Source organism: Gadus morhua, chromosome 6, assembly GCF_902167405.1.
Source record: "Gadus morhua chromosome 6, gadMor3.0, whole genome shotgun sequence".
Taxonomy (NCBI): domain Eukaryota; kingdom Metazoa; phylum Chordata; class Actinopteri; order Gadiformes; family Gadidae; genus Gadus; species Gadus morhua.
The window spans coordinates 11,965,700-11,980,699 of NC_044053.1; the positions used below are offsets into that span (position 1 = coordinate 11,965,700).

General features: G+C 49.1%; 1 protein-coding gene across 7 annotated transcripts in view; it reads right to left on the bottom strand.

The window, feature by feature from the left end:
- mef2cb (myocyte enhancer factor 2cb) overlaps positions 1-15,000 on the bottom strand; it is a 70,991-nt gene that overhangs the window by 11,531 nt on the left and 44,460 nt on the right. For 3 of the 7 annotated variants that reach the window (XM_030359752.1, XM_030359749.1, XM_030359750.1), the window contains exons 4-6: positions 5,246-5,389; positions 1,975-2,155; positions 977-1,024 (exon numbers count right to left, since the gene is read on the bottom strand). In XM_030359752.1, coding sequence (XP_030215612.1) covers positions 977-1,024; positions 1,975-2,155; positions 5,246-5,389 — 373 coding nt within the window. Of the gene's footprint in view, positions 1-976; positions 1,025-1,974; positions 2,156-4,844; positions 4,983-5,245; positions 5,390-15,000 lie in introns of all 7 variants that reach the window. The other 4 variants (XM_030359755.1, XM_030359754.1, XM_030359753.1 and 1 more) reach the window with 4 other exon arrangements.

A 15,000-nucleotide genomic window follows, 5' to 3' on the forward strand; every position in this document is an offset into this window, starting at 1 on the left:
ACACCGGATTGGATTCGCCGCCGCGGGACATGTGAGAGCCGTTATAGCCGGCATAAAGAGTTTATGTAGCATAACAACCTACCTCAAGGGGGCGGTGGGGGGGTGGGGGGCTGTCACTTTCGTTTTACTTTCAGCACCCGGGAGGTAGTGGAAACAAACAGGGCGAGGGTGGGTGGGGGGGGCCGGGTCCCATTAATAAGCCGTGTTTAGAAAGAAAACGCGCGTGGGTGTTTTCTGCATGTTTCGTTGAGCATGTGTTTGTGCATGTGTGTGTGTGTGTGTGTGTGTGTGTGTGTGTGTGTGTATGTGTGCGCGTGTGTTTGTGTGTGTGTGTGTGTGTGTGTGTGAGTGGGTGACGGGCGAAAGCAAAGCAAATGGAATTAGAGAGCAAGAATGAAAGTCAGGGATCACACGGTGTGTCTTCCGCCAAGCGCGGAAGACTTGTTGTCAGTTTATCCTCTCTGTAATGTGATTTCATTTATTTCCCCCCCCACCCCCCTACTTGTCCTACTGTTTAATGGCTGTGACCAGGCAGGATGTGTCACAGCACCGGCGCTGTGCAAACAGTCCCAGAAGATTTCCAAGACCGCTAACATCAACACATCACGGGCAGAATCTCCATGTGGGTTAGGGTTACTATTAGTCATGCATTTTATGGTCCAGGGTGGGTGAGTGGGCACTGTGTATGTGTGTGTATTTGTGTCTGCGTGTGTGTCTGTGAGTCTGTGTGCATATGCCTCTCCAGGTGTGTATATCCGTGTGTGTATGTGTGCGTGTGTGTGTGTGTGTGTGTGTGTGTGTGTGTGTGTGTGTGTGTGTGTGTGTGTGTGTGTGTGTGTGTGTGTGTGTGTGTGTATGCCACTGCAGGTGTGGGTGTGTGTATGTGGTGTGTGTGTGTGTAAGTGTGCGCGTGCACGCCTGTGCGCTCATGTGTGATAGTACACGGCTGTGTGTGAAAAGCAGAAGGCCTTCTTACCAGCACTGGTGCCTGCGCCAGTAGTGAGGTCAGCACCCATGAGGCCACCTGAAAGATGAAGGAGAGGGAAGAAAAGGCAGAGAGAGAAAGGGAGAGAGAACCATTAGAGGGTGAAGCTACCTCTTTTACACCCAAATTACATTCAGTACGGCCCCTCTCATTCTAGCCGGCCGCTCGCTGAACATGTTTTTATAGGAGTGAGTGTGTGTCTGTGTGTGTGTGAGTGTCTCTTCCTGTCTGTGTATGAGAGAGTGTGTGTGTGTCTTTGTATGTGTGTGTGTGTGTGTGTGTGTGTGTGAGAGTGCACATTTGCCCGGACATGTCCGTGTAAGTGAGTACGTGTGTCTTTGCACACATGATATAATTGCACTGGGCATAAAACACACAAAAAAAGCACATTGTTTGTTCTCCCTTAAAAAGCGCAGTGTTCTAAGGGACCGGACACTGGCTGGTGAATACGTGGACGTGCCGTCCAAGAAAAACGCCACATTATTTTTTTCTCAAAGCCATAAGAGCAGGAGAAGAGTGGGAGGGCCCGGGGAGAAAATATGCGGTTTGGTGTGGACATTGCCAACGCCAAAAACTCCCATTTAGTTTGTGCTGGCGCGGGCCGCATCCAGTTGTAATGACAGGGTAAGGGTGCGGGCAGAAGCCTAGAGACTGGAGCGACCGAATAACGCCCCTGGACAACAATAACAAACCGATGGGGCTCTTTTGCTTATGTCATTGGCTATTCCAGGCCTATTCATAGGGGCAGACACACTATGTATAGAGGCCTACTCGGAACCTATCCGACCGCTGGACGGGTGATTCCTTTTTAAATCTCATGTACGTTCGTTGATGTCATTAAAACAGGAAATAACGGAATATGGGATTTTGGGCAGCTGTTGTTTTATTTTGGACGACTCAAAATAAATCCACAAAAGAACAGAGATTCAAGTGTCAGATCGTATGTGATGAGCGGAGAGACGCGCACGTGAGACCCCAATCTGCGTTACCTGCACTGGGGGGTCTGTGTGTGACACCGGGGGACATGCTGTTTCTCTGGAGGCCGTGGTGCGCCAGTGGCAAGAGGTTGTGGTTGCCTAGGGAACCGCCGGGATGGCTGTAGATGAGACTGTTCTGGTTGCTGACGGGGATGGACACAGGCATCTCGTAGTTGGACTGGGGCACGCCCTGCTGAATAGACAAGAGATGGAGAGAGAGAGGGAGATAGAGAGAGAGGGAGAGAAAGAGAGAGAGGGAGAGAAAGAGAGAGGGAGAGACAGAGAGAAAAAGAGAGAGCGAGAGAGGGAGAGAGAGAGATGGTGATAGAGAGGGAGAGGGAGCCTTGTGTTTAATTCAGACACTTTAGTAAGAGAATGAAACACGGCCACAACTGAAACAAAACGACACCAAACAGAAGGCAAGAGCCAAAGGGAATAGATGCACCACGGCCCAAAAGACCCAGCGGGATATGAGACTGAGGGAACACCAAGAACAGAGAGACAAAGGGCTGAACACAAACACATAAGTTCCCACTGAGATAAATGGTGGGGAGGACCACTTTAGAGAACAAAGACAAAGAGGACGAGGGTGCAACCGTTGAAGAACTGCGTTACAACGGACTGGGGACACTCTAAATCGTATCATCCCGTGAGAACCTGAGGCATGAACATTACTCCAAAAGAAGATAAGCGTGGGCACTCACTTTGAATCCTCATTACTAAAAGGTGTCTTCCATTCCAAGTGGATGCCTTGACATTCTAATACAATTCTCGTTTTAATGGCACCCCAAAGGTTGACCCAGGAAAGCAAACTTCCTTCGCTTGTTTATGTATTTTTTAAATGCGAGGGGTTATATGTAATCCAGAAATAAAGGGACCTACTTGGTTTATAACATTACAGAAATAAGAAAGCCATGGTTATCTGGGAGAAAGGCCAGTGGCGTCCTGCTGTTTGCACGTCAACAGTTCAGTCAGTCCGGCAGCTGTACAAGCGGCTTTGTTACAAGGAAGGGGAGAGGGGGGGGGGGGGGTGGGTACTGCATTTAGCATGGCTACGTATCGCCAAGCTAGCCATCAGTCAATACCCTCATCAGCGGCGGATTTAGCCAGGAGCACGGAGGCCTCTGTTGCCCCTGGCGTCTAGTTTGTCATGTTTATTGTGTCACTTGGCAGAGGGGCTTAACCTCAGGAGTGCCCTGGAAGTGGGAGATCCTGCCTGTTAGCTTAAGGAAGTAGAAAATAGAGAACTAAATGGTTGCCATGTGTCCCAGGGCCAATGGAGCTCGCTCATCAGTGGGAATATCGGTCTGCACCAATAGGATGGGAGGTATCATTCCTGCCTGGTTTTCTTTCTTAATTCGCTGCCATTGCTCTTACTGGGGGATCATATTTTATAATGCAAAGGTGGCTTCTCTTTTGTCTTCAATAGAGGGTTCCAGTGGCTGCTCGCGCCGCAATGGGCTAAGCTAGGCAGGTTAGTTTGTTCTTCAAATCTAAAGCAAAAAAACAGTATTTATCGCTCATTCTGTTTTAGTTTCTTTGCAGTTCCTTTCACGCTCTGCGGTCTAGGGAGCAGTGCGGGGCGTGCGCATTGGGGTCTCAATGGAACACCCCATAGCTGTAATGTCACTGGTGCCATCCTTCCTGTTTTCAGTCCCCGCCTTTCCCCCTCCCCCCGCCCTGCGCCCCAAGGGTCCTGCCCAGGGCTTGGCAGCTACCCGGACCACACGCTGAACTGCCACTTGTTGTGTGTTGAGGCCGCCCCAAACCCCCCCCCTCACCGCTGTTTAAATTCCATCCCCCTCAGCGAGCCCCCCGTATCCCAACCTCATCCTTACCCCCCACGCACCCCCCTTTGTCAAGACCACCTCGGCTCCTCTACCCCCCCGGCCCCACCCCGTCGCCTCAAACCACAGGGCCCCCCGTCACGCCACAGCCCCTCTCAGACACCACTGTTCTGTTCTCCGAGGGGATCGCCTGCAGAATTATCTGGTTTCACCCCGGTGCGGCTGGGAGGCTAACCGATCCAATGTGGTGCTTCGGTGGGGGGGAGAGAGGCAACGTGAGCCCCGTCGACGTTTGATTCAGAGATGCATTCGTTTATGTGGTGGCGGCGCCCCCGGGCCTGTTCTGTTATGTTCTCCTGTTTAAAACGACTGCATATGCTGTGGACGCCAGCAGCTAGGAACCTGCTCCTAGCCCATCCGCGACAGACGACTTGAGTTTGAGGCGGTACAATTAGACGTAGTCTTCATTAGCCTCATTATTTCACTGATGTAGGTTGAGGCGAGATAATGATTTTTCCCCTCGTTGTGTAATGTGCAGAAAAAAATGGGTTTTGCGTGCGTGCGTGCGTGCGTGCGTGTGTGCGTGTGTGTGTATGTCTGCTGCCATTTCATCACCACAGCAGCTGTCCTTGTGTTGTTGCGGGTGATTGAGCTCTGTGTGTGGGTGCAGAAAAAGCAAAAGCACATGCAGACCACACCTCCCCTGAGAGCCAAGCAAGGCATTATGGGTAAGGGGGTTGAGGCTGGGATGCCAATGAGGTTAAAATGTCTCTTTGGTGGAAAGCACACAATCAAATTGAGCAAAAGAAAGAAACCCCAAAAAGTAGCTGTGGATAAATCCCTGTCAAATGTGATGATTGTTGCTTGTCACATATCGGGGCAAAATAAAAGGAACAGTTGTTTTTGTTAGAAGGGGACTGCTGCTTTATGTTTTTAGCTATCGTTTGTTATGCCCAATGACATTCCAGTAAACTATTTCCCTCGCGGGTAAACAATGGCGGTTAGCAGAGTTAAGCTGAGTAGGTTATCGTTCACACTCCGCATCCTGTTAGCCTTCAGGAGACGGCGGCACAGCGCCCAAACTCCGGTACTTACGGGTATCTTATGCGTCTTAATCATTTGATCAAACTCCTCGTTTATCTGTTTGTATTTCTCCTCGGTTCGCGGCGTGAGCGTGAGCACGGTCTCGAGCTCCGGGCTCTCCCCGCCTTTGTTCTCCTTCTTGTTTAGCGCCTGCCAGGTCACCACCCAACGCCCCCGGCACCCAGCAGAGACACAGGTTCCGGGACATGGATGTGGTGGGGAGGAGGAGGAGGAGGAGGAGGAGGTATGGAAGGTAGGAACGTAGGAAAACAGGGAACACAGGTGACCAGCACCACGACGGAAAGGAGACAGGAACCGGAAACACAAACACAAAACGAGACAAAGACAAAAAGGAAAAAAAGGGAGAAAAAAAGGTGAGAGGAAGGTATGGAGATATCTGTAGATGTACTTACACACAATCTCTGTCTGTTGATCATCAGGTCTATATCCTCGTTTATTTTTCTGTACTTGTCTTCGGACTCGGGGCTGTGGCCGACAGAGTCGTCCGCATCGGGGTCTGGGCTGTCACAGCCATTTAGGCCCTTCTTTCTCAACGTCTGTGGACAAAGCAAGTTGCACAAAGCGGTTGAAGTATGGCATGCAGGCAAAGCTACCCTTGGAACACAGCTGGGGCTCTGCGATTATGTGATGTGAGTGGTTGAACCTTTTATAATTGGATTCTGACCAAGTGATTTTGCTTGTCAATTTTTAAATAAACCGACCTTTGGCTGAAATAAAGCAACGCGGAGAAACGAAGAGCTTCAGAAATCTCAGCTGTACGTACATACAGTACATACATACATGCCAAACATAGACGATAATGATTATGTCTTCATGGTGTTGTTAATTTGTGAGGGGTTGCATTCTTAACAACACCAACAAATGGTGAAATGGGGACATCATTTGATTAGCTTTGTCAACAGACTGCAAGTAAACATGCAGATAAACACACAAGATGGCACAAGAATGGCTTTAATCATGTTCACTTATGATGACAATACACACACACACACACACACACACACACACATACACACAAACACACACAGACACATACCCCACAGACTCCTCTTTCAATTGAAGCGACATTGGTCCTCAAAAATACATTTTCCTCTACATTTAAAAATAAATAAATATGTGGGGCAGTGATATAGCACAGGAATATCAGTTTTTTAATAACATACTGTGTAGGAGCATATAGGATGTTGAGCTTGTTGTAGAATTTGTGTGTGAGTGTGTGTATGTGTGTTTCTAAAGAAGCAGTTTCTGTATTGGCCACCTGATGGCCACCTGCCCCTACTCGAGTGGCCAGACCGGAGAAGCCAGAGCGGGGCAGCACAGACCTCACTCTGCCTCTCCCACCAACGGCACACACACACACACACACACACACACACACACACACACACACACACACACACACACACACACACACACACACACACACACACACACACACACACACACACACACACACACACACACACACAGAGAGAGAGAGAGAGAGAGAGAGAGAGAGAGAGAGAGAGAGAGAGAGAGAGAGAGAGAGAGAGAGAGAGAGAGAGAGAGAGAGAGAGAGAGAGAGAGAGAGAGAGAGAGAGAGAGAGAGAAAGCTATATGCCTCTCTGCACTGTCGTCGGATGTTGCTGACAACAATAAGGATTGGGTTTTCAAAGCCCATAACTTTGTGTGAAAGCAAGGTGGCATGTTTGCAATAGTGAGCAGGGGTTGTACCAACGGGCGCGGCACTAATTTGCATTGTACAGTGGGAGACAAAGGAAAGAGAAAAAAAAATGAGAAAAAAACTAAGTACAGTAGCTGCGATCTCATCAAAATCCCCCCTCCCCCACTCCCCACCCACACACCTCTCCTCCCACCCTTCCAGCCTCCTCTCTCTCCCGCCTCCCTCTCGTTCTCCCTCTCTCTCTCTCTCTCGCTCTCTAGCTCTCTCTCTCACTCTCCCGCTCCTTGGCGGATGGCTTTAATAAAAGGAGATTAGTCTACAGGAGGAATATCGTGGGTCTGCTCTTGTCTGCGCAGACGTCTCTTCACACGGCGCTCTCTCACTTTCATTTGAAGCTCCATATCAGACGGACATAATTAAATTTACTTTAGCACACCCTGTATTTGATGCTGATCAAGTGTGTGTGTGTGTGTGTGTGTGTGTATGTGTGCAAATGTGTGTGTGTATTTGCGTCTGTGTGTGGGAGGGAGAGATGGATGCAAGGGGAATGAGTGTGTTTGAGTGCGTGTGTGTGCGCGTGCGTCTGTTCGTGTGTGCGTGCGTGTCTGTGTGGGTGTGCGAGAGGGTGTGAAATGTGAAGAAGAAGAAAAAAAATAAAATAGAAGAGACGAAGAATGAGCCATGGAAAAATAGGAGAGGAGACGTTGAAATAAGTTCATCTTAGTTAACTTCTTCTGTGTCCTCCGGTTTTATTTGTCTCTCTCTTGAAGCTCACGGACGAGATGAGAGGCGGCAGCGGCGTCTCCATCACAACAGCACGGAGAGGAGTGATCTACCAGTTTAGAAAACAAACAGCAACCTCGCCGTCTCTCCTGTGTCAGCGCTACAAAGCGCCGCTCTCCGCGTGGTTTTAGTGAACTCAGAGGGTCTCGTTTGTGTGGTTTATGCGCAAGGATCTGTTTGATTCCTCGGGGCGTCTCGCGATGAGGCAGCCACTGTAAGGATGTCAACATCGACTGGCTCCCCTTCTCCTTTTTTTCCTCTCGTGCTGGATCCTCACTTGCCCACCCCACCCTGCTCCCCCCCACCCACTACCCACCCACCCACCAAAGTTAGTGGAAGGCAGAGGACGCGCGTATCAAAGCGCCTCTCACATCTCGCTGACAAGTCTTCCGGATATCATACCAAACAAATCAACTGCAGAAATCGCAGTGGAAAAAAAACCAAAACAAAACCCTGGCTCTGACCTAAACCGTGTGGTGAAATATTGCACTATTGCCCCCGACGTGAAGTAAATACGTCAAAAGAACAAAGTGTGTAAAAGGTCTAGTGTGCTGTCTTCTTTGGCAAAGGCATGAAAAGTGTTCCGTTTTTTCCTCCTCATCTTTCTATTTCTTATCTGTAGTTTCCCTCTGGCCTTGCCTCCAATGCCAGAATCTATACCGAACTGACAAAAGCTGAAGATCCGGTCTTCACCAGTTCATCAGAGAACCCTGCGTCTATTGAGAAACAACTCTGACAACAACAACAACAAGACACAGAATAATAGTTCTGTTCAGGTGGTGAAAAAACAACAACAACAACAGCAGCAGCAGCACAGAGTGTGGTCGCACCTGGTGTTGGGAGAGGGTGTGATGCTGCCTGGGTTAAGGTGAGACCCATATGGGGTTACTGAGCTGGTGGTCCCTGAAGTGTGGGTGTGTTTAAGTAGGGGCGGGGTTGGGGGGGGGGTGGTGTTGAAAGAGCTGGAGAGAAGGAAGGTGGGAGGGAGGGGGGGGGGGTGATGCTTAATGGTGCTGTTACGGAGCTACGAATAGAGGGGATATGGAGTTGTGTCAGGGGGGGGGGGGGTTGTATGGGTGTTGTTGGGGGTTGCTGGGAGCTGGGGGTGCGAGTGTTAGATGACTTTTGAGCATGTACCCCCCACCCCCCCCCCCCCACCCCCCGCCCCTAGGAGGAAGGGGGTGGGGGGCAGCAACAGCCAGGCTCGGCGCCTGCATGGAGCATGGAGAGGGGGTCGCCATGCGCCGGCACTATGTCACCCCTCTCAGATATGTCCACCTGTTTAAGCTTATCGCACCTGTTGCCAAACGCTGACCCGTGCGCACGGCAGCCAATCCGTTCCCTCGTGAGTGTTTCTGCGGCCTTAAAAGGTCCTCTGGCGTCTCTAGTCCTAAGCTCGCTCCACACCCCCCTCCCCCCCCGCCCCCAAGACCACCTCTTCTGCCTTCATATCTGCTCTCTCTATCACCACTATTTGTCGGGAATTAAACCTTTATCAAATATGGCAATGTCCATTTACTGAGGCCATAAGTGTGAATCTTAAAATGAATGCCAAGCAAAAGAAAATGCTTACATATTAAGCATTTCCCCTTAAAAAATAGTGATAGAGTAAATCCAGAAATTGTATCATTTATCGTGCTTTTATATGTTATAAGGAACGGATTTTTAAAGACAACAGCGGGGAGGGAGGAGAGAAGAGACGAGAACGAGGAGCAGAGCATGGAGGAGACGAGGAGTGAACAGCACAGAAGAGGAGAGACATTGGAGAGAGAGAGGGAAATCGGCAAGAACCGTGCACACAGTGTCTCTGTCTCAGGCCCCATCGGAGGCTTGCTCCTAATTAAACTCCTTCTTCATGACGGTCCCTCCTGACTTAACTTGTCATGGGGCCCCGTGTGAAGCCGGCACATTGTGTAGACACTGCGTCCTACATACTTCCCCCGCCATCTCCTTGCCCAGCCTTCAGGACGGAACCAACACAGCTGGGTCCGGACTGGCCTGGCCCGGGGCGGGCTGCGCCTACTGGGTTGAGTAAAGCTGACCCGGGCCAGCTTAAGATGAATGTGCTTCTGGGAGCCGAGTTTGTTGAAAATGCACTTTAAATTGATAATCAAGCCAATTTTTTTTTTAGCATAGAGGCACATACATGTGACCTCTTTAAAGCCCAAAAGAAGAGGAAAGGTGCTTGAGTACGGATTCCGGGCAGGCCTGCAAGGGGACTGCTAGGGACAGCTGGAGCCTAACGCAAGCCACGATATAAGGGTCTCCTCCGGTCTGCGTTCACACACCCGGACCACCCCTCTCTTTCTCCCCACCATGCCCCTCCTCTTTCTGTCTCCCTTATCTTTTTTGGTCTGCTGCTAAAACTGTCTGTATGTGTCAGCCTTCTCTCTCGCTTTCTCTTTCTCTCGCTCTCTCTCCCTCCATCCTTCCCTCTCCCCCCCTCTTTCTCTACTCAGAAGAGTGCAATGCTTTGGCTCGATAGCGTCTCTTTATTTTCAGGCGGTGATCGTCATTAGCTGCTGTGAGGACACACTCCTTTTTAGTGTCTATGGCAACGGTTAACAGATCAGACACTTATTGTTGCTCGATACAATGCCTGGCAGTATAATAGTGAAGGAAAAACCAAACAACAAAATTATTATAAACCTTATTCAAAGAGTAAGTGAGTAGATAATGGATGAATTTTACCCTGAGGATGTCCTGTGTTGGACTCGGAGGCCTGGAGCAAGTAAAACAGACAGTTTGTAATTATATGTATGTCGTTGCTTTTTAAACAATCATGGGTCTTACAGTCTTTCAGGCAGATTTATTGAGAGCAGAACATTAAACGAGACTATTAAACGAGAATATAATATAGGCTGATATCCGTCAGACACGGAGGTGCTGCTCCTCAAGGTCTATGACGTCAGGTTGTGTGTAGGGTTTGGCACTGTGTGAACACGTCTCCAGGGTGGATTCAGGGTAATTCTCAAAGACTGGTTCAGCACCCCAAAGGACAATTCAAAGGGGATTAAAACAGGGGCTCAAAATCATTTGACTGAAAATGTAATTTCATGCTATGGGCAACAACATTTAAATCAACCCATCTAGGTCGCTGAAATGCGACTGTTGAATACTGTACATTCAGAGGATGACCTGAAGACTTAGGTTTAACTGGATCAACATGAAAAAATCTGGCTGGGGTTTCGATTTATATCCTACATTATGGTGGCGTAAAAGGTACACATTGGGGGTTTAAAGGGGCTTTGTAGGTTTGATAAGGGATGATAGAGGATCGCTTTGCATTTACGGAGTTCCAAACTGCAACATGTCACCAGTGCAGTTTGGCCATGGCACAGCTTGGTTCTCTTGGAATGAGAAATGACCCTATTTATCAGAAAACATATACAGATGGTAGTGGTCATCCAATGTATCCCCTTCGGATCAACACCCCTGGCAGTGTCACAAGGCAAGTATATTCAGCTTACAGTCATGTTTTACCGTGCCTTACTGTCTCCATCCCTTCCCTCCGGTCTCACTATTCTCACATTCACTCTTGCTCTTTCTGTCTCTGTCTTCTCTGTCTTTTTTGCCTGTCTGTCCAACTACCCCTTGTCTCTCTCTCTCTCTCTCTCTCTCTCTCCCCCTCTCCCCCTCCCTCTCTCTCTCTCTCTCTCTCTCTCTCTCTCTCTCTCTCTCTCTCTCTCTCTCTCTCTCTCTCTCTCTCTCTCTCTCTCTCTCTCTCTCTCTCTCTCTCTCTCTCTGCTTTCCAGGGTGGAGAGAACATCAGAGGGATCAGGCTGGCTCAGCTCATTGGAAGCAGATGGCAGACCAAAGGCAAGGAAGGCCACAGTTTCATGAAGCATGGCCTGAACATGCCAGCACCATGTCGAGGGGCATGCCCGTGGATGCCGGCTAGGTGCTGTGTAAGTGTGTGTGTGTGTGTGTGTGTGTGTGTGTGTGTGTGTGTGCGTGTGCACGAGAGCCTATTTGGACAGATGGGGGGGGGGGGGGAGTAGGATTGATTTGTAGGTTAGCGATTTTCGGGCGGGCTTAACTCCCCCAATCAAAGCCCCCCGGTGGTTCTTTCAGTCATCATCATCATCATCATCATCATCATCATCATCATCATCATCATCATCATCGTCGACGTCGTCTTTGACTCTCCCTAAACGGGTTGAGGTAACATTTCAAAAGCGGCCCCGCAGCAGAGTCGAAGCGCTGTCTCAGGATGTGCTGTCGCGGCGGTGGCCGCGGCGGCGGCGCAGACCCCCTGTTCCCCACTGCACTATAATCAGGAATCAAAAGCTAATGGCTAGCATCCGTCATCCCGCTGTAAGCCCGCTCGCATGTTCAGTAGGAGAAAAAAAAACTCACACTGTCCGACGGGGACATCACTAGCTGTCTTGGGATTACTCTGGACTGCACTACACACTACAAAGGACACGCTAAAAAACATGAAAACAGAAAGAGAGAGAGAGATGGAGGCAGGAATAACGAATAGCAATCAAGAGTGACACGGGATTTTGAGGGAGAGTGGGGTTGCTCTGCACACCTCGATGTTGCCCATCGACATTGCGTCGTGTGCGTTCGCCACATATTTTCCCACCATTCTCTTGCACCACCGACAATTTGAAGGCAGGGACGGTGGTGGTGGCGGTAGAGGTGGGGACGGGGTAGGGCCGAGCTCGCAGAGAGGCAGGCTGAGCTCGCCAGCACACACCATGCTACCAGATGGGCCAGTGTTCCCCATATGGAGGAGACACACACGGAGCACATGTCAGAGTCCAACGCTGTTTGCTACAGCAGCATCTGAGAGGCGAGGAACAAAGTGGTCATTCAGAGTAGTGGTCGCTACGCTGTATAATTACACGGACAGACATGGCAAGACACAATGCCAGCTCAGTGAAAACGGGATAAAGAGAGTGCTTATGAGTCCTTAACCTACCATCCCGCTCTTCCCTTCTACACCCTACAGTTACATAATTCGTCTCCATTAACGTTGCGTAAATAGGGGCGCTATTGTGTTTTTTTTTTTTCTTCCCCTCCAAGCGATCAAATGAAATAAACTGAATCACGGATCCAAAAAAGTTGCCGTAGAAATTGAAAAGGCTTGCTTATGGATTTTCCATTGGAGCAATTTGAGTAATGACACAGTTCTAATTGTAGTAATTGCGACGTATAATGAGCGCAACCTCGATCAACAAGTAAATCCTTTAACGTTCACGTTCTGAATAATCGCAATAGGCATGAAGTCTGGGGACATGTTTTATGATGGTGCTGGGTCAACTTTAACTCTGCCCTCCTCTTTGTGACCCACCCCCCCCCCCCCCTCCACCCCGACCTCCCCACCCCACCAATCATGCCACTACGTCAGTTATCGTCTTTTGTCCGCGTGTCTCTTATCGGGTCGCTCCACAACAGGAAAGCGGGCCCGAGGGAAGCCCACAATAACAATGACCAGCCGGGTGACCTCTATATCGTGACCTTGAGTTTCCACAGCCTGCTCACACGGCCACCGCAGGAGGGGGGTGGTGGTGGTCCGGGGGGGGGGGGGGGGGGGGGGGGGTGGTTGGGGTGGGGTTCTTTGGCTGGCTGGCTGGCCTAGCCCCGACCAAGGGGGTGGGTTGGAGGGGCGGGCGGTGGAGAAAGCTCCAGGCATGGCCAAGGGAATGCCATCTATAAAAATAGATGTTCATTATTCCGAAATTTCCATAAATAGTTTCAAAGAACAGGGCATCATTTCATCTTAATGACTGCCGTGGATTGTTTGGGGCTGCGTCGTGGAAAAGCCTGGGTCTTCGGCAGCGTATAGCCTCAGAAGTGGCCTGCCTCTGCACACCACCCCACCACACGGACAACATATTGGCACGTATTTCAGATGGGCTATTTTTAAAACCGCCACTTTTTGGTTGATGTTTTTTGAAATACCTCAGACTTCCGCTTCACCATACTGACCTTAAAAAACACTTTGACGCCATTCCAAACACAATATATCAGTTAGTCCTTCTAAGGTTCTGTCTTTTCTAGGTAGTGTCATGATAGGGTACCGTAGTGTACCTTCCTGTCATCTGCTTCCAGGCGGCTTAGTCTTCTAAGTAAAATTAATTGTTTGTAGCATTTTTACCTCATTAGCAAACAAATTAAGAACATTTGCAAGAACAAATGCGCTTGAGATTATTTTGCATATCTTATTACTTAAGATGTCATATTCATTCATCACAGCTTCTTGAGTCGTTAAAAGGTTTGAAAGGCGCAGACGCACACACACACTGTGTTTGGTAAAATAACATCATAAAAAAAAAACAAGCACAAAATGAATGAAAGCCTAAACTAATGGAGTTCTTTATCCGACGAGATCAAATGTTTATGAGCACAACTGGATCTCAGATCCATGGTCATGTGCATGTGGTTGCCAAGGGCGATACTTCATGGTCGATTATCGGAGCAGGAGGAAGGCCGAACGAAAGGGCCCGGGTGCTGCCACCACTGTGCTTACACACTTCATATCAAAAACAGCCCCCACTGTAGAGCACAAAGAAGAGGAGGGAGCTGAGAGCGCGTGCAAGAGCACGAGAGAGAGAGAGAGAGAGAAACCGAGAGAGGAAAAAAAGAGCGAGAGAAAGAGAGAGAGAGGAAACTTTGTGTGAGAGAGAGAGAGAGTCCACGCCTATTCTATTCTATTCTTTTTTCCCTCTCCTGGCAAAGACTGTCGTCCAAACCAGGCGCTATATTTAGCATTACCGCACACTATTTTTAGACCACTACCCGTTTCTGAAGCATTTATTAGGGAGAAGAATACCAAAAAAAGAAAGAGAGAAACGCTAAATGTGTGGGCGAGTGGGAGGTAGCGGGCTATTGAGGGGAGGCGGTGGGCTTGCTGGGGAGTGTGTGTGTGTGCGTGTGTGCGCGTGTGTGTGTGTGTGTGTGTGTGTGTGTGTGTGTGTGTGTGTGTGTGTGTGTGTGTGTGTGTGTGTGTGTGTGTGTGAAGAAGGGGGGGGGGGGGGGGGGGGGGGTAATTTGGGGGGGTAATTTTCGTTGCCCGTCTCGCTACTTTTACTGCGCGGTGAACTCAACAGATGTTCCAGATTGCACTGAAGTGGTAAGGGCACGCAGACCAAAGGGGAAAATATTTAGCGAGGAAACAAAAACTTCTCTCGCCCCATCTATTTATGTTCGGCTCCAATATCCTTTTCATTTGCACATTTTTAATTTGCATGAAACCACCGGTGTTGCTCGTAATGTTTGACTGGTCCAAACAGAGAGGGCCACGGGGGGAAAGAGATGGCGGGCGACTTCGAGACAGTACAATGAATGGATTTTCATTTCTGACGCTGGAAATGTGTTCATCAGTGTCATATATATATATATATATATATATGTATAATAGGGCTGTCAAATTAACGCGTTCATTTCGATCAATTAATCACCGAAAAATAACGCGTTCAAAAAATTAACGCACATTAATCGTGCTTCTATAGTACCCTTTGACCCGGTGCGTCATTTGCGTTGGCCCCGTCCACACTAACCCGGGTAAATGTAAAAACGCACATCCGCAATGAAAACGATCTCCGTCCACACTATCGTTATCACATCGTTTTCGGAATGTTTTGCATCCACGTTCCACACTGAAATTATTTTGATAAACAGTTGTTGTCATTGTTACGTAGCACTGCCACGTAACTCTGTTTAGATTACAGGCGCGCGATCAGCTGATAT